Source organism: Branchiostoma lanceolatum, chromosome 6 (assembly GCF_035083965.1).
Source record: "Branchiostoma lanceolatum isolate klBraLanc5 chromosome 6, klBraLanc5.hap2, whole genome shotgun sequence".
NCBI lineage: Eukaryota > Metazoa > Chordata > Leptocardii > Amphioxiformes > Branchiostomatidae > Branchiostoma > Branchiostoma lanceolatum.
The window spans coordinates 17,703,804-17,723,781 of record NC_089727.1 but is presented as its reverse complement, the minus strand read 5'-3'; the positions used below and the strand labels follow the sequence as shown (position 1 = coordinate 17,723,781).

Below are 19,978 nucleotides of genomic sequence, written 5' to 3'. Positions count from 1 at the left end.
ATTATATAACAACTTCCCAAAAGTTTTTTCCATTCCATTCAGACAACTCAGTTGATTCAATTTGTGGTCAGTGTATCTGTCCAGTCACAAATATGCAAAGAAGCCTAATTTGCTTATTTGCATACTTGTGACTGAACAAATGCAGTCTCAACCCAATTTGTAAACAACACTAAACAAATCATTATCATCTCTGTCAGAGATACATATCAGATGTAACAGTTAACTTTGCTGTAGTTTAACAGACAGTGTTTTTTTTTTCTTCATTTTTTCATTTTTACATTAACCATTTTATCACTTCTCATTTCTGTGCCTGATAAGGATATTATGTCTTTCAATAAATAAACTAAAATTATGCAAAACTCATATGAAGAGGATCCACAGAAAAGAGCTTTTCAACAGAGCTGAGTCAGCTTACAGATTTATGTGGCAGAGACTGCCATTCTCGTATAGGGCTGTTTAGCCATAGTCGATGCTGTAGGGCTGTTGTGAATTAGGATTTTCCCATGGTCAATACTGACCGACGGAGGCCATATATATGCAAAACTCACTGTCAAATATCTCTTCAGTGGCCATCGCAAGGCATTTCTGGTCTGTACCCTTCCTGTTTAACTTTGGTTGAAGTCCCATGTCCTTTAAGAGCACGCCATTGATTACTTTCAAGTACCCTTCCACTTCAACTTAGCCTAATGGAATTGACAAACAACCCTTTTCTCCCATTTCACTGACGGCAATGATGGTAACTTTCCCCGACTGCATACAGCTACTTAAATCAAACAAACGAGCCAACGCTGTGGACATTGTCCTCAAAAGAAATCCACTTCGACAAGTCCAAAGCCTGGCAATCAAGCAGAAGCACTCCTGAGATTTGAGGAGAGTGTGTTCACAAGGGTTGGCTATGAGGGAGAGAGATTGGTTGGAAAAGTGACCTTGTGTTCGGAAGGTATACTTTTCTAGCTGAGAAATTGCCTCGTGCGCTCGGCGTGATGGCCACTCTGCAACTTAAAAGACCGGTCATGATGCAAGGCTTTGGTGGGCGGCAAATGAAAGAGTTGTTAGGGATGAATCAGTGTAGATCATGAGAGGGAGTATGTGAGAGTACTGTAAAATTGATTTACTGTCGCGCTGTTCTAAATTTGCTGAAGAAACAATTCTATAGTTAGTACGTAGTCATACAACGGAGCCATATTCGCAGTGTCATGACCAGTGTTCTCACCAGAATTTTTTCACAGCATAGGGGTCAGGTACAGAAGGCCAACTTTTCGCGGTGCAAGTCACGCGTTGAGTGCTGAAGACATGACCAGAGTAGGGAGTCCGGCATGTTCCCCCGGAAAATTTGTAAATTCATAACCCAATGAGACTGTTATTTCATGCATTTTGAGGGATAAATTTTGTGAAGTAGAGTTTTTCCTCTGTCACAGCCTCATTCTAAAGCCAAATATGAACTTTTTATAAGATTTATGAAGAGTCACAAGGATTGTCCCAGAAAGAAACACCCCTATGCTGGTTGAAACACAGCATAGGGGTCCAGATCACAGCATAGGGGGTCCAAATCACAGCATAGGGGGCCCCTATGCTGAAAAGGCCTGGCGAGAACACTGATGACTTTGCGGTGGAGGAAAAAAACGTGAATTTGATTTTAAAACCACCACAAAATTTTTACAGTCTCTCAGTACATTATTGCAGTGCAGCAGAGTTTGTGCTGTTGTTGAGGTAGGCAACTCTGCCCTGGAACTGAAGATCAAGAGTTTGAATCCCGACCGTGTCGTTTATCTGACTTGCACGCTACCGAAAAGGGCTGCAGTCCTTAGGACAGGGCGTTAAGCCATGGTCCGATGTTCATTATTCTTGTCGAAAAGAGCTTGGGGAATATCCCAGTACAATAAACCTGTGTAACACTTTGTGTAGTGTCCGTCTTCTCTGTCACAACCAGTGGAAGAAGTAAGCTCTTCAGTGAGCTAAACTGATGCGAGATCGCTTTCCCTAAAATCTAATTGGCAACAAAATTTATACTCCTATGGAGTATTGCTTGTTCACAGAAAATTATTTCAGCCTATGGATTCTTTCGAAGCCCATCTTTTTTTCTGGACACTTCTCCATAGCCATATTGCATACTGAATCAATAAAAGAATTGCTGGCAACCACAGAATTTCTGACACCCAAATTAATCGTTGTACGTTGACCTTCGCAGAAAGCTTGAGGTAATACACGGCCCTTTGATTGTCAAGACCCATTGAGCACAACTATTTTGCCAGGAGCAAAGTATACCTTTGACATGTGAACTTTTGGAAAATCAATGAAATACACCTAGAAGGGAATCTTTCATGATATAGCAAAGCTGCAAAGAGTTTTTTGATAAGAAAAAGGTGAAATGAGTTTGAGTTTTGAAAATCCATTATTTAGCCACTGAAAACTGCCTGAAGGGTCAAATTCAGTAACAATATAACTCTCGATATCTCGATAAAGGTTAGACATCCAGTAAGAACATTATTTATATTATATACAACGTAAATAAAGCATCTGGATAAATTCTCTAAAAAGTCAGATGTTTAAGAAAGCATAATACTATGATCTTTTTTTTAATGACTGAGAATGATCATACTGGATGCTATCTAAAACGTACATGTACATGTATGACTCACACTGGGATAGACCCCTAATCTTTGATAAGTGCGGTGGGTTCTTTAACATGCTGAAGGTGTGGCTCTCCTCTAATGCGGAACCTCCAGCTTTATCAAAGTTTATGTACCATCCGAGAGGACATCCCTATCTGAAGCTAGGTACTCAATTTCACCTGAGTCTAGTGAGGAAGTAGGTGTTAAGTGCACAACATTCCCGAGGGCACAGCATCGGGGCCTGCAGAGGATTCAAACCCAGAATCTTTAGATTCTAAGTTAACATTATTAATAACAACCCTAACCACGAGACTGCCTTGCCATCTTTTCGAGTTTTGTGTCATCCACCACACTTGCACAATATGCAGCCAAGACGCAACACCTGACAACTTTCAAGGGTTAGGAGCAAGGTTAGCTCGAGTCCTCATGCAAAACCTAATAAATCCAGTTGTATGAAAGGCCAGTTACGAGTCACAGAACATTACAGAAACTGCTGCAAGGGAGAAATTGATGAACAGAGTTTGCCAACAGAGCAATTACACCTTGAGGAAAGGGCAAGCAAAGGCCATCGGTTTTGATACACAGACTTGATTTTTGTAATGGATGAGATATTGTGTAGATTATGGAAAATTGGAAAAGAAAATGAAATCAAAATTGTGTTCAATATATGTGTGATGGACTGTGTCCGTGATTTGCAAGGGCAATTTTGCTGTTAATACATAGTCATACAAGAAATATTGGGCGGCATTTTTTAAAACATTGTTTTAGAAAGGTTTTAAAATTGTGATTATTGTAACAGTTATTTTTCATTTAGTGTAACAGTTGAATGTATGGGAAAGTTATTTTTTAGAACTTAAGATAATCCGTTTTCACTTCAGTCCGTAGTACTCTTTCAAACGTCGACTTTAAACGACCTGCCATTTACTTCCCCAAAGCAAAAATGACAAGAAACTGAGCGAATCCTGAGGTATACACATTACCAGTAAGCGGTGCGTATCTAGTACCAAACAGGCTCCATTTCGAGTAATCCATGTCGTAATGTAGTCTTCCCGCGTGAGGAACGCAACGTACATGTAGATACGAGTCGGAAATTACGAGCGGGCTGCGCTCGAGAATCTGGACACAATTTCACCCAAGGGGGCTGTAATCCCGTAATGGCAAGTAGCCCATGGGAGTGCATCTGCTTGGATTATGAATAAGATGGTTGTCTTCTATGTATTTAAATTCATCTATTTTTGCAGGAACCTAATTTCTATAGATAGAAATAGAAAGAACTGTCTGGTTTTTTGCAGTGTTACAAGGCCACACCATTTTAATTTTCTTGGTTTACGGAATTTTAAAAAAATGCTTGTTTGGAAAATCAACTGAGGAAAACAGAATCTCAGAGGAAAGTTTGTTCTTTGGTGCACACAATTTCAGGGAGTGAACAGGGTCAGGTGCAAGTTTTCACCCCAGCCTTCTGTTTTCATGATTTTTTTTTGTTGCTAAAATCATGTTTTTAAAAAATCCATTAACCAAGAAATTAAATTGGTGTGTTCTAAGTTCACATCAAAAAAAATCTGGAGAACAGTTATTACTGTACTAATACATTGGAAATGCTTATTTGAGGTAAAAATTTGCAGTGGAGAAGTCGCCGCAAAAATCACAAAAAATAAAACCATGGCAAATATTTTAAAGATGTACAGTACCAGTAAACTTACTCACTCTGGCAACACAACTTGGCCAAGGTTGCTTTGACTTCCAATTCACTGGGGATTTATAGTAATCCTGTGGCAAGTTTATGCAGTCCATTGGCAAGCAAGATTCTTGTGCCAGACTGAAAAGGAGTATTGATCTCAGTGGCTTAGTTCTGCCATACCCAGTGTCCTATTTTTTAAAGTTGCATGCTTTAAAACATGGGCTACATACTTGTACAGTATACCCATCTAAATTACACATAACTTGGTGACTTCACTTACAATGTATATCTTCCAATAACTTATGTCCGTTTGGCCTAGGAGGGTAGCTGATCAGACACAGTGAGTCTGGCCTACAGAAATCTTCAAATGCCACCAAATATCAACAGATGCCAGACAATTCTGTAGGAACGAGAGGAAAATAGTGAACAGAGCTAGAATTGGATGGATACCAGACTAGCTTCTCCAGTCTTAATACCCTGGGTACAATGTATTGACTTGTGCGCAACCTTCTAGAGGTGTGATATCTGGAGTGGGTCATAGGTGTCTGGGAGTCTGTAATGTGTTTTTCCTGATTACTGTAGATCCATTTATTTTCGCTTGGTTTTAATTTTCGCGGTAAAAGTCGAGAGTAGCATTTTTATGTTCAAAACAACACTGACAGTAGAAACAAAAATATATTTTCGCAGTCAGACTCATGATTTCACAATAGATAAAACCACTGCAAATATTTTAATATTTACAGTACTTGCTGTCTTGTCGTCCCCTTCAGAATTTGAGACAGTTGGCGGAGGCGCTGATCAAGCACAAGCAGCAGCTGTCGGAGGTGCGGAGAGGCGTCCACGAGATGTGCACGGCCGTCAGGTTCAAGGAAGAGAAGCTGATGCGCGAGATCTCGCACCACTTTGAGCTGCTGAGGAAGAGGCTGTACAAGAGGGAGAACCAACTCAAGGCACAGGTCAAGAACCAAACCATCATCAGGGTGGCCACACTGGAGAAACAAGAAAGGTTGGGACTACATGTTTGTTAACCTTCTGACTGCTAAGGAGGCCCTTAAATCCAAAATTATTTTAATACTTGTATCTGTTACAAGTTTAGGAAACTTCTTGTTGTGGAGAAAAGTGTTGTTGTGGAGAAACAAGAAGTTTGGACTATACGTGTAGATTTGAAAATATTTGTTAACATTCTGACTGCTGAGAGAGCCTTAAACATACATGTTTTTATGTATTTTTCTGTTACAAGCAAAAGGATATGTTTGAATTGTGTGACAGTTCTATTTATTTTGGACTATAGAAATGTTCCTTACTAGATCTCTCTCACTTGAGGTGGCATTTAAAGGCACCCAGAGCATTTTATGAGGCTTGAAAACTTGAAATATTCTAGTTCCTGTAATCTTTATGAAATTGACATTTAATGCCACTGTTTACCACATTTGCGTGCGGATTTCTTGCCAAAAGTGATCGAAAGCGGCACAAAAATAAGCTACATTGTGATCTTTTAGTTTCGCGCGCCTAGTGTAAATAGACCGATACCATAGCCCCGCCCACATCCGTCAAAACGTAGAAATGCAAAATTCAAACATAGAAATGCAAAGATTTGACGGATATGCAGTCACTCTCTCATTGGTCGAACCGCTAATTATGATGGACAGTCAGGATCAGACTATTAGGGATTGGATTTTCTATCAGTTCTCACCACACAACGACATCGTATCTTTGTTCTTTTAATGTCGATATGTAATGGTAAAGTGTTATTGAAACTTACTATGTGTAGGAATGACTAGAAATTTGAGTTTTTTTATTCAAATTTCAAGCCTCATAAAATGCTCTGGATGCCTTCATGTCTGGATGACACCATATTTGTATTTATATCAGGGCAACAAGGAGAAGTTTTAATATATTGCGTTTCCACTTCGATTGATGAGTGTGACTTTGGGCAGTATGCTTTACTTGTGATTTACAAATTCTTTATTGATTACCCACAACCATCTGCTGTAAAAAGGGAAATATTTGCGGGGAATTGATTTCACAGTAGGGATAACATGGAGTGTTCGTATTGGTTTTAAGTTTGTGTTTGTAATCGAAACATGGGTGTCGGCGGTCAGAAGAAATATTTTCGCAGTAGTTTCGAAAAGCGCAAACATAAAACCACTGCCAACATTTTACAATATTTGTTGTGGTTCTTATCATCAGCTTGTGTTTCCCTTCTCCCAGGGAGCTGTCAGACGTGGTATCTAAAGCGGAGGAGCTGGAGGGACATTGTCACTTCCTGATCCAGCGGTCGGACCGGACGGTACTGGAAAAGAAAGGACAGGTGCAGGTAACACCATGGTGACCCCGGTCTCACTGCTTTTCTGTTGCTCTTTTGTGTTGTGTTTTCGTCTGGGTTTGTTTCGTGCCAATCACTTGGTTATGAAGCCGGCATCACACCGCCAACGATCAAATGTTCGCCAGAATGTCAAAATTGCCAGAGAGTTGAGACGGTATTACGCTGTCAACGACCAACTTTGTTAATTGCCAGAAGGTCGCCAAATCTAAAACTTGTCACAGAGCTCGAGACTTAGGAGTGTTTGTTGCCTGAAAATCTGTCATATTGAACAGAGCTCGGTGACCTGTGAACTCCAGCCGATCTTTAAAAATCATGCAGTGATTGAAAGGACTCCGGCCGTTTGAAGACAGTTTGGCCATTAGATTTTGCCAAATTTACAACTTGTCACTCAAGGGTGTTTGTTGTATGAAAAGCTACCGTCAAATTGGACTGGGCTTGGTGACCAGTACAAACATCGGCAAATCTCTAGAAAAATCGTGCAGTGATTGAGAACGCACTGGCCATTTGAAGACACTGGCTGTTTGTTGAAGGTCGCCAAATTTAAAACTCCTCACAGAGACGTTTTTTCACCTGAAATTGAAAACCTTCCTACAGTGCAAACATCGGCAAATCTCTAAAAAAATTGTGCCATCATTGTGAGCAAACTGGCCATTGGAAGACACTGGCTGTTTGTTGAAGGTCGCCAAATTTAAAACTCGTCACAGAGACTCTAGCATACATTCTATTTTCACCTGAAAAACTACTGTCATATTACACGGCGCCTGGTCACATGTGAATGTTGGCCAATCTCTAAAAATTGAACAGTGATCTAGAAAACATTGGCTGTATTCTGACCGAAAACGTCCTTTAGAGCACAAAGACTTGTCGTGCAAGCTATTTTCTGCTGTGTGATGCCAGCTTCATTGTACCTAAGGTCTTCTAGAGCATCAGCATGATTGGTAATAGATTATCCTTCGTTATGATCTTCTATCAGTTGATATATATCCCTTCACGCATTTTGGACGCATGAGTTATTGATTTGTTCCTTCCCTTGACCTTGTGTATCGATGAAATGACAGTAATGATATTAAACATGGAAGTCGCAGAAGGAGCCGTCAGTTACACTTTGAACCAAAGAATATGAATGTGTTTCCAATATGAATGGTTGGAAATTTCCGGAGTCGATAATTGATTTTCTTGCAACAAATTAAGTGACTGAAAACGTCAAGTTTACACACTACTGAAATAAGAATTTAGGTACCAAAATTTGGATTATCCAACCTAGCTTTAAGTTTTCTCATTTGTGATCCTTTAAAGAATTTCTAGATCAAATCGCTTTCAGATCATTGTTCCAAAACATTATAAGCCCTACTGTAAAATAAGTTTGTGGCACAGTGAAAACCGAACGTTTGCAGTGTTTCTGACTTCGTCTTTGAAACAAGAGTTGTAGAAATACTGTGTTCATTTCATAGTGAAAGATAACAGTGAAAGACATGATCACAAATTGTCTGCAAAGATTACATGATTATGCAATATTAAGAGCCCTTCTGTTTATCAGTCAACCATGGTACCAACAACACACCAATGCTACCTGGAGTTAAAATAGTAAGCCTAGATCCTAGAGTGAGTAGACACTGGAAGTAAGAAGTGTCGGACTTTGAAGTACCCCCAGGTAGGCCATCTTGTTGTATCATAAATAATAATAATGCTTTATTGGTCAGAAATTACCCGTGCAATGGCAGCCAGTGCTGAATTGCTGCAGGGTTTACAATCATATAATACAGAACAGATACATATTTGCTCCACACTTGCACTTTGTGGAACTGTCGCAAGGGTGTGGGCGGCTGCCATTTGGCGCCAGCAGGTGACCTCAATATGACTTTCCCCAACCTAAGTCAGGTACCCATTCACACCTGGGTGGAGTGAGCAAAGCCATGTTAAGTGCCTTTCCCAAGGGCATAACATCGGGGCATATCGGGGTTTCAAACCCGGGACCTCTCGGTTCTGGGCGAAACTCTCTACCGATTGCGCCATACGATGCCACATGCATCTAGTAGGACCATGTTTTAACAGAGACTATTGTGTTTATTATAGGAAACGTATAAACAGGTTGAAGAGTTGGTATCGGAGTGTGTGATCCACCCCCAGGCTGTGGACACGCTGAGCTGCAAGTTTGTGGGAGACATTCTGGACATGCTCAGTGATTACGGCTACATCGGAGAACCCCCGGGTATGCCATCTTCTTTCTTTTATGTATACTGTAATTCTTGTGTCTTTCACTGTAATTTTATGTTCACTGTTTTCACGGTCACCTCTGTAAACTTATCATCATCGTGAAAAAAACCTTTTGTTATCATTTATGATTCCTTCACTGTCACATATCCGTTCTGTAAATCACTTGCCACCACCTTGAAGTTAAAGTTCAGTGAAAATGCCTCTGAGTTCCTCTTGGTTATTTTTATTTTTATAAATCAGTCTCTTTAAAAGAAACTGGTTAGTGTAGCCTAGACTTTCTGACGAAGAATTGTGGATTAAGCTTGTTAACTTGTGATCCTCTTGATACATACATTTGATGAAGCACACACACCCTTGACAGTATGATCCAAGACATTGTGTGACACCATGCTACAGTTGTATAAGGCCTTTGTGGACCCCACAAACCAAACTTTAGAAAGCTGTAAGACCAACTTCAATCTGTATTGCTCTCTCAAACACTGCTCCACAAAAGGAAAAAAAAAACATGATAGTTGGCAATGATTAAATCATGAGAGTATCAGCTCTGTAATGATCTCTGCCCTTCACATCTCCAATGTCATTCATCGCAGCACGCCCAGACTGTGAAAGATAGCCCAAAAAAAGATTGCAATAGCCGCCGACAATTCATCAAGGATAACCCTTCCCCTTTCATCACTTCGCCCGTCTCTTTTACATCCTGACCTCCGTAATTCTCTGATGAATAGCTCAATTCCCGCGGGGAACCACAACGTCTAATTCAACCCAAATGAACAAAAGATTTTTGGCTTGGACGTTGGTTAGAACTTGGCAGAGATGGTTCCTACGGGGGGGGTACGGATCGATGTAGGTAATGAAAACATGTCCAAGGCGGAGTTGTGGTGATGATGCTCGGTCCATCCGTTCTCGGAGGATCGATAACTACAACAATTGTGCTGCCATTTCGGGGGAGAATTGTCTGCCAAGGTGATGCTATAAGTGGGGTGGGGTGGATGAGGGCAATGACTGGGCAATTTAACCTCAGAGACTGATGTTTTAGAAGTGCGGTTCAATCCTGGAGACAACTTGTCTAAGTCATTGATAGCTATAAGTTTGCCCCCTAAAATATGATATCACACATTAATTTCAGGATCTATCTTTTCCAATTTTCATACAATGGCTGGGCAATTTAACCTCAGAGACTGATGTTTTAAAAGTGTGGTTCAATCCTCAAGACGACTTGTCTAAGTCATTGATAGCTATACTTTTAAGTTTACCCCCTAAGATATGACAGCACACATTAATTTTAGGATCTCTCTTTTTCTATTTTCATACAGTGGTTAGGCAATTCAACTTCAGAGACTGATGTTTTAGAAGTGCGGTTCAACACTGAAGACGACTTGTCAAAGTCATTGATAGCTATACTTTTAAGTTTGCCCCCTAAGATATGATAGCGCACATTAATTTCAGGATCTATCTTTTTCAATTTTCATACAATGGCTGGGTAATTTAACCTCAGAGACTGATGTTTTATAAGTGTGGTTCAATCCTGGAGACAATTTGTCTGAGTCATTGATAGCTATACTTTTAAGTTTCCCCCTTAAGATATAAGATATGATAGCACACATTAATTTCAGGATCAATCTTTTTCAATTTTCATACAATGGCTGGGCAATTTAACCTCAGAGACTGATGTTTTATAAGTGTGGTTCAATACTGGAGACGACTTGTCTAAGTCATTGATAGCTATACTTTTAAGTTTACCCCCTAAGATATGATAGCGCACATTAATTTCAGGATCTATCTTTTTCAATTTTCATACAATGGCTGGGCAATTTAACCTCAGAGACTGATGTTTTAAAAGTGTGGTTCAATCCTGGAGACGACTTGTCTAAGTCATTGATTGCTAAGCTATACATTTCCTCCTAAGATATGATGGCACACATTAATTTCAGGATCTATCTTTTTCAATTTTCATACAATGGCTGGGCAATTTAACCTCAGAGACTAATGTTTTAAAAGTGTGGTTCAATACTGGAGACAACTTGTCTAAGTCATTGATTGCTTTACTTTTAAGTTTGCCCACTAAGATATGATAGCACACATTAATTTCAGGATCTATCTTTTTCAATTTTCATACAATGGCTGGGCAATTTAACCTCAGAGACTGATGTTTTAAAAGTGTGGTTCAATCCTGGAGACGATTTGTCTAAGTCATTAATTATAGCTATACTTTAAAGTTTGCCCCCTAAGATATGATAGCACACATTAATTTCAGGATCTATCTTTTTCAATTTTCATACAATGGCTGGGCAATTTAACCTCAGAGACTGATGTTTTAAAAGTGTGGTTCAATACTGGAGACAACTTGTCTAAGTCATTGATAGCTATACTTTTAAGTTTACCCCCTAAGATATGATAGCACACATTAATTTCAGGATCTATCTTTTTCAATTTTTCATACAATGATTGGGCAATTTAACCTCAGAGACTGATGTTTTAAAAGTGCGGTTCAATCCTCGAGACGACTTGTCTAAGTCATTGATAGCTATGCTTTTAACTTTGCCCCCTAACTAAGATATGATAGCACACATTAATTTCAGGATCTATCTTTTTCAATTTTCATACAATGGCTGGGCAATTTAACCACAGAGACTGATGTTTTAAAAGTGTGGTTCAATCCTGGAGACAACTTGTCTAAGTCATTAATACTAGCTATACTTTTAAGTTTACCCCCTAAGATATGATAGCACACATTAATTACACGATCTATCTTTTTCAATTTTCATACAATGGCTGGGCAATTTAACCTCAGAGACTGATGTTTTAAAAGTGTGGTTCAATACTAGAGACAACTTGTCTAAGTCATTGATAGCTATACTTTTAAGTTTACCCCCTAAGATATGATAGCACACATTAATTTCAGGATCTATCTTTTTCAATTTTCATACAATGGCTGAGCAATTTAACCTCAAAGACTGATGTTTTAAAAGTGTGGTCCAATCCTGGAGACAACTTGTCTAAGTCATTGATAACTATACTTTAAAGTTTACCCCCTAAGATATGATAGAACACATTAATTTCAGGATCTTTCTTTTTCTATTTTCATACTGGTCTGGTCAATGGGTTAGGGTATATCTTTTCATAGTTGATATGCAGCATAATTAGTTGAAAAAGAGTCCAATTGTCATAAGTTTTAGAGTACCTTATAATCGCTTGACAAAATGTGCTGGGAGGGTAACTTCACACCTCTAAAGATGACGAATAATGATGACTATGACACTATCGCGCCGCAAGCAATAAACCACCATGACTCCATATTTTACGGTTCCACCTCAAATTGCCATCTTTTTGCTTCACGCTATCCACTTTCCCCATGTTATTGTCTTTCATGCGGCATGTAAAGGAAAATTGATAAACAAAATCCTTTTAACTATCCCATTCCCCCAAGAAAGCCGGTTCAAAGACTGTGAAGGATTCGATCGTCTGCCGCGAAAGCGTCGGAATAATCCAACCCAATCGTTGCCCTTGTCGTTGACCTCAGTGATAAATCAAACCGCGGTTCCGTGACGGTGAGCATGACCGGGCCGACATGTTAATGTCCAATCATTGATCACTGATATAAAAGTGTCAGCCAACGGGCAAACATTGAACCGAACTTACCACAGATAATACTTGCAAATTGGTTAGAGGAGACTCAATGGTCATTTGGAACCTTCATTCATTTATCAAATTGTCTTCGACAACATCTGTAGATTTTCCTTAAAGTTTGTTGTTGCACCTTTGTCACAGAGATTATAGAACAACAGCGAATTAAAAGTGGTTAGTCATGATAAAGTGGTTATTCACGTCATGATAGGAATCTGCTCTTATGATATGTATTGTCATTAGCAAGCCAGATAATCAGTGTGAAAATTCAAAATCCTTTCCACACCATTCTGTACATGGGACATCTCCATTTCTAAAGCCCTTGGGCCATGCAGTTGTGCAATCACTACAGTACTATGGGCTAGTCCACTGGCAGTGGTGTTTGTTCAACTTCAATACTCAAATGTTGAATGCTAAGCAAAGAAAGCAGTGTGTACCATTTTTAAAGTCTTTGGTAGTTGACTATTGAGTACGACCCAGCCGAGGTTGGAACCCAAGACCTTCCAATCTGCCAATGAATAACAAAGTTCTTTATTCACAATCACAGATTTTTTTTAAGACATCGTTTTGATGACCTTCTGTCATCTTCTTCAGGGCAGTTATTACTAAGTTCACTTCGTACTGCAGGTACTTGTAACTGCTAACAATGCAGTCCCAGATGCAAGGTATTGATTGGTCAGGAGAACAATGGACAATGCTCAGAGCGACCTGACCTGAACAAACAGCATTTTCGCTGAGTCAGCATGTTTTCTAGGCTCTGATTGGCCAGTTCTAGCCAGTGCAAAGCGAAATCCTGTAAGCTGATTGGCTATTTCTTAGTGCGCCCTGACCTAATTAAAGCAGGGAGTAGAATGCCCTGACCTGACTTCAACTAGAGGCTATAAAAGGAAGTGCGGTACCACTCTGTCATTCTGATGAAGACTTTTGAATAAAAGGTCGAAACCGGTAAATCGTTGTGTCTCAGCCGTCAGTCTTCTAACGCCCGTTCAACCAGATGTAAGGTATTGTTACAAGCATTGATATTGTCAAACGATATGAATGAATGAATGAATGAATGGTTTATTCATGTAAAACTTTGTAGCCCTTGCCTGAAGTACGTTTTACTCACATCAGTTTAAAAATAACGTAACTATAACAATCTCTCTCTCTCTCTCTATCCAATTTAACGTCTTTTGTTCCCCATCATCTGGGGGTTAGACGTGCTTGCACATGGATGGGGAAGCCCCAGAACTCCTCATCAAGTGCAAGACATTAGTCCTTTTTTGTAGCAAGAGTTTTTACGGCTGGATGCCCTTCCTAACGCCAACCCAAACCCTACTGCTGGGCTTAGGACATGGGAAATGTGTGTTAAGTGGCAAGGGCACAACGTCTGGGTGCATGTCCGGACATGTCTGGGTACTCCACTGGGGATTGAACCTGGGTCTTATTGGTTCATAGCCGGATGCTCTGCCACTGTGCTACACAGACGCCACAACAATACGATATTTAACCTTGTGTTCTGTCCTCCCCAGGTGCAGAGAACAGCCAGAGTGAGGTGAAGCTGAATGCGGAGGCTGTGGCCATCCTGGAGACCAGCAGTAGCGAGGAACACGAGGGGGAGAACCAGCAGGGCGCCAAGGAGGTGCTGGCAGACATCATGTGCTGCAGGGTCAGCAGACAAAGGTCCGCATCATGTCTTGTCTTACAGTCGTACACACATGTAGTGGGGTCGTGTGGCGTAGCGGCAGGGTTTTCGGCCCAGAACCCAGCGGTCCTGGGGTCGAATTCCCTGACGCCACCGATCTTGTGCCCTAGGCACTTTACACGACTTTCCTCACTCCACCCAAGCGTAAAAACGGGTATATTAAGTGTGGGCCACGACACCAGCAATAGCTGCCTGTGTCCCACTGGTGTTGCACTGTTGCATTTCAAATGATAAAAATCTTAAAAAATAAAAAATCACACATGTGGCCTTCTCTCTGCTGCCTAACTCTGTAACCAATAGGGAATAAGGTGCCAAACGACTACTTCAGTGTGCTCAAGATTAAGCATTGTTACACCGTTAACAACTTCAGCCAAATTTGTTGATCGACAAAAGATTGCCAAATTTCAAAATCCATAGTAAGTGAAGTATATTTTTCGCTTGAAAATTAACTTTTTCATTGGACCTTGTGACCTGCGAGTATTGGCTGATCTCTACAAATAGCACAGTAATCGAGAGGACTCATTGGGCAAGCTGTTTTCCTGCTATTGAGGCCAGCTTTAGTTCATGTGTGTTCTTGATAGAAATCCTTATGCACAACTCCTAGACAGTCACTGTAACTTTCAATGCAGGAATTGAATTTACCCACATTTTTCACTCAACAGCACCAGTCTTCTTCAGCTAGGGATGAATCCACTACTTTGGACTGGTTTTTAAGTAGTGAATCATATGTGCCAGAGAGCTTCTACATCCTCAGTGCTGCTATACTTTAATCAATGGGACTGGAAAGGTTGCAAAGCAGTACGGGTAAGGGGGTGAAGTCTGGACTCAAGTAGTGGATCAAATGTGCCTGAAAACTTGTACCTAATATTCAGTGCCTACTTAGGCCATGTTGATTTTGAATATATGGATGGCATCCTCTGGGAACCCCAAAACTGATGCGAGCGTGCGAATAAAAAAAGTTTTCCCCAAAAAAAAGTTACCTTCATCATGAAATCTATGTGGTCAAGAAGGTTGAAGAAATTTTTGGTCTTTCACATCTTCTTTGAGTTTGGCATTCTAGACATTAGTATTGGTTTTCCAAAATATATTTTTGCAATTTACGGCACGTATTTGCTCATTTTATAGCTGCTTTCCACAATTCACAGTATGGTAGAAAACTTTTTTTGGGTGGAAATGCAAGAAAATTGATGTGCGCACGGATGTCATCCATATAGTCGAATCAACATGGCCTTAGCGCTGCAAGTTTTGTCAGTGTGACTAGAAGGGTTAAAGAAAAGCAGTATGGATAAGGTGGTGAAGTCTGCCATCTCTGATTGCCTTGTTGGTGTGTTGTTTCAGATCGCCGGCGGACGACGGTTCGTCAGACCTGGCTCTGTCGGAGATTGACGATCCCCACGACATCAACGCTAACAGACCCCCGGTGGGCACCAAACCCAGACACATGCACTCCTGTAGACGACTCAGTAACGACAACTCTGACAACTACAGGTCGGTTTACTTTCTCAAGACAATATGAAAAGGTTGAAGTCATATCATTTAAGACTGAGAAAAAGTTCTTGATGGTATACCACAATGGGAAATATGTTAATCTGAATCCTTTCCATGGCTTTCAGTATATCGGGCAGTGCCTATTTCTGTTTCTATGGCCCTTAGGCCACACAGTTGTGCAAGCACTACAGCGGGGGTTAGTCCACTGGTAAATATGTAGTAAACAAGTCAGGTAGTTGATATGCAGCATCCAAGCATAGTAATGATAACTGTATCACCGATTCCAAGACTATAATAGATTCCTAGAAAATGAAATAAATTTTCTCGAAAATCTTTATAGATGAATTATGGAAAATTACAGTGAAAGAAATTTGGCTTCAACAGACTGAGTAATAATCTAACTTTGGGCGAAAGAACTTAGTAGTATGAGTAAAGCTCATTACCTACAGAGGTATTGTTTTTGGTTTGTTTGTTTGTCTTGGTGTGTGTTCAGGTTTGTTCCCGCTGTCCAAGGTTGGCCTGGGTCCAAGTTTGGCTCAGGTTGCGGAAAATGGTGTAAGTGGAGACTTGCAGGATGGGAACGCAAGTTGCTGCAAGCATTTTTATGTTTATAGTGTGTCACTACTAAGTGTGTCAAAACACTACTAAGATTCCTTTTTATGACACACATAGTGAGAGTCAGTCGTCGTGTCTCGCCACCTCGGAGACGTCGTCGAGCGAAGACGAGCTGGAGGTGGTCAGCGACCTGGAGGAGGGCAGAGGGGCGTCGGCCCTGGCCGAGTCTCCACGGCAACAGCCTTCCCATGACTCCCAGCGGTCCACCATCACCCGCATCACATCCAGCAGCAACATAGTTATTGAAGTCACGATAGGTAAGACTCACTTTTTTAAACAGCTTTGGCCACACCAAATTTGGTTGCTATTCCCATTCACAAATTTTTACTCCCAATTTTACTATCTGTTCAGTTGTAAAACTCAATAGCCACTTAAATAGATTATAAGATTTTTACTAAAATTATAGTACTAGATCAAAGAAAGGGGTGTATTGCATTAAAACAAGCCATACAAAGCTGAAACTTGAATAATCCTAACGATAGGTAAGACTAACTTTTTATAACAGCTTAGGCCACGCCAATTTTTTTGTTGCTTCTCAGAATAGCCTGTCCTGTTTTTCCCATTTTGAAAAAAAAATTTGGTCGCTATTCCCAATGGCATTTCACAAATTTTTACTCCCAATTTTACTATCTGTTCAGTTGTGAAACTCGATAGCCACCAAAATAGATTATAGAGGCCCGCACATACTTAAAAAGTGTGGTCACATTGATCATAAGTTATGATTTTTCATTAGTATTAAAACTATTTCTCAATATCAATCCATATATTACATGGCAAAAGGTAATTTTGTTACTGAAGTTATAGTACTGTACTAGATCAAAGAAAGGGGTGCATTGCATAAAATTAGCCATACAAAGCTGAAACTTGAATACTAGTAATCCTCTTATTCTTTATATAAACCCTTATCTGCACCCCAGACTATTTGCAAAAAATCTTATTTTTATTTTTTTTCGCCCTGTCGCTCCAATTTTTTCTGAAAAAATCCGAGAAGCAACAAATTAAGATGGTGTGGCCTTACTGTGCCAAAAATTGCACATGCTGGGGTAAAAGATCATCTTCTGGCTACAGTCAAATTAACCCAGCCATCAGAAAAGATTACGTTCTTTGACCCACACTCTCTGAAGACCTCACGGGAAGCCTCGCACCTTTGTTGTACAATCTTTGTAAGACTTTGCTCGGATTAGACCTTTTCTGCATGCCTACAACTGTCACAAAGGAAAGAGATAGTCATCATAACACAGTACTCTCTCTACAGAGAATTCCTTACTGGCATCAAGTCCCACCCCTATCTTTCAGTGCAACTTCCAACTATGAATGCTGGCATTTGTACAAAATTTACAGTCACCCTTCTAATGTTTTGAACTTCGAAGCATCAAAAATGAATCATACTTCCAGCTCTTGATTCTTACCACTAGGTAATGAGATTAAATGTTGACTATACATAATCATGTTCCTGTAAAAATGTCACAGTGAACACGGCAGCCAATTTGGGAGTCAATTCAACTTGCCCTGAAAATTGCCCTCGAATATCATTTATACTGATCTTACTTATTAATAGAGCACTTTTAAATGGGGAAACCTTCATATGTAAGGTAAGAAAAAGGCTGTATATGATCCAGTAAAGGTTCAAAAGATGCCAGCATAAATATCTTGTAATCCTTTCAATGTGTTCCTGTCACCTCTGCTATTTGCGTTCCCTCCACTTTGAACCAATTCTTTTAAAATCAAGTAAAAGATCCACCCTCATGCAACCTTAAGTGGAGATACTAGAACCTTAACTGCAGAGTACATCGTACTTCAATCTTAGCATGACATTTTCCCAACCATCGCACGCTAGTAGACATGCACGAATCCTTTGATCTCTAATGAAAGATTGACAAGAAAACCTAAGTGCTTTTCCAAACCACTAAAGAGCTGAGTCGAAGAGACCCTGGTGAAAAATAGATCTGTACTCCAGAGGTACCTACCCAAGCCATCCATCAATACCTCTTCTTAAAGCAAACGTTTGGCGCTATCTAATCACGCTGTCTGTCTGCTGCCGTAGTGTCTGGCGGGGGTAATCTTTTACACGACAGCGGAGCAGACTCGCCCTTAAAAAAACCTGTACGCAGGCAAGCTTTGTGTCTATAGGATGGTAGGGGTCAAAAACCCTGTCTGAAACTTTGCAGGCAAAAAATGAGGATTGCAGGTAGAAATATGTTGATGATTAAACAATTTTGCAAGCTCAAAAAATCAGACTGGTTCTATGGATTGCAAGTAAGTGAAGTACAGTATAGCAGTCTTAATGTAGATTTTAAAGGTTCACATGGTTTTATTTTTGTGGAGAGGTTGATGCAAATTCATGACACCATGAATATATGTTTCCAATCTATGAGCAGTACTACTACAGAATTGTATCAATTGCAAACTTAAAACACTATTTATAAAAATCTCCTTTTCCTCTTCTGCTGGGGGACTAACTCCCCACAAAAATAGATAAATCTATCCTTTTTTTGGCAGAAATATTCTACAACTTGCAGATGAAATATTTGGAAATTTTGTGCATTAATTATCAAGCCCTGCATGGATTCAGTAGGAGGAAGGTCAGGATTAAAACAGTTCTGTACCGTAGTGATACAAGCTAAACACAGAATTTCGCAGTGTCGTAATTTTACACTGAAGAGGTTGCAGTGAAAACTGCCAAATAAGACTACCGTCAAGATTTCCAAATCTACAGTAACCAACTGTATAAAACTTCAATCTGTAAAAACCCTGGTGCCTTGAGTTGGCTGTTTTCCAGAGGTGGTAGGTTAGGAGAGTCTCCTGTGGAGTTTTTGATACTTTGAGAATGGCAGTCCTCCTAATGTCAGAGGGCTAAACGTTTGTCTTGGTAAGACTCACAGTAAGTCTTTAAGTCACACAGAGAAGGTCGGGAGACAGTTATTAAATGTGGAGTGTTGTGTCTGGGAGGAAGGTAATGAACAACATGCCCAACTGATCTTGACGTCCAAAAGGGCATAGAAGCTATTGTTAAGCTTCATACATGGGGAAAATTCTTAAAGGCACATTTTGTAAGATATGGAGACCGAGTTTCTTTTAACACACTGTGTACTGGCTATAAATGGAAGACTGGTGATACCATGACCAAAATATGTCTAAGGTTGTTAGAAAATGGAAAGATGAGGCAAAAGTTTCTTCTGAAGAGCATTTTGACATTCCAGTTTTGCCACCAAAACTCCTACCTACAAGAGCAGTATGTATTGTATATACTAGATGAAGTTACCATGAAATAGTCTGTCGAAGTCTTGAAATTTGTAGGAAGAAAAGCATCAGATGCAAAATATGATGTTCTATAAAGCATTTCCTATCTCCTCTTGCCAGGTTCACAAATTTTGTATATTCGATATAATTTTGAATATAGCTTGTAGGATATTCTGTTACATACCTCCTACATCAACTACTGATATCATTATAAGAAAATAATACATCGGATGATAATACCGTGTTCATTATCATCAAAACCTGATCACAGGATATGTAGTATCATATACAAAATTTAATCTATCATACAAACACTAGTATGATATTCATCAACGGTACGTACACTTGGTTGTATGCTACAGTGCAATCTAATATTTGGATACACCAAATACATGTACATCATTATTTTGTTTGAATGAGTCAATCATTTTGCGAGTATGTTTACCAAGTTTACATACATGTATATTTCACAGATTTATGGGTATACTTAGTACCCA

At 39.9% G+C, this 19,978-nt stretch overlaps 1 protein-coding gene across 2 annotated transcripts in view; it reads left to right on the top strand.

The window, feature by feature from the left end:
- Positions 1-19,978, top strand: part of LOC136437436 (uncharacterized) — a 77,868-nt gene that overhangs the window by 53,314 nt on the left and 4,576 nt on the right. Inside the window, exons 5-10 of one of the 2 annotated variants that reach the window (XM_066432051.1) lie at positions 5,061-5,296; positions 6,502-6,601; positions 8,690-8,825; positions 13,966-14,116; positions 15,477-15,626; positions 16,299-16,498. In XM_066432051.1, coding sequence (XP_066288148.1) covers positions 5,061-5,296; positions 6,502-6,601; positions 8,690-8,825; positions 13,966-14,116; positions 15,477-15,626; positions 16,299-16,498 — 973 coding nt within the window. Of the gene's footprint in view, positions 1-5,060; positions 5,297-6,501; positions 6,608-8,689; positions 8,826-13,965; positions 14,117-15,476; positions 15,627-16,298; positions 16,499-19,978 lie in introns of both variants that reach the window. The other variant, XM_066432050.1, reaches the window with a different exon arrangement.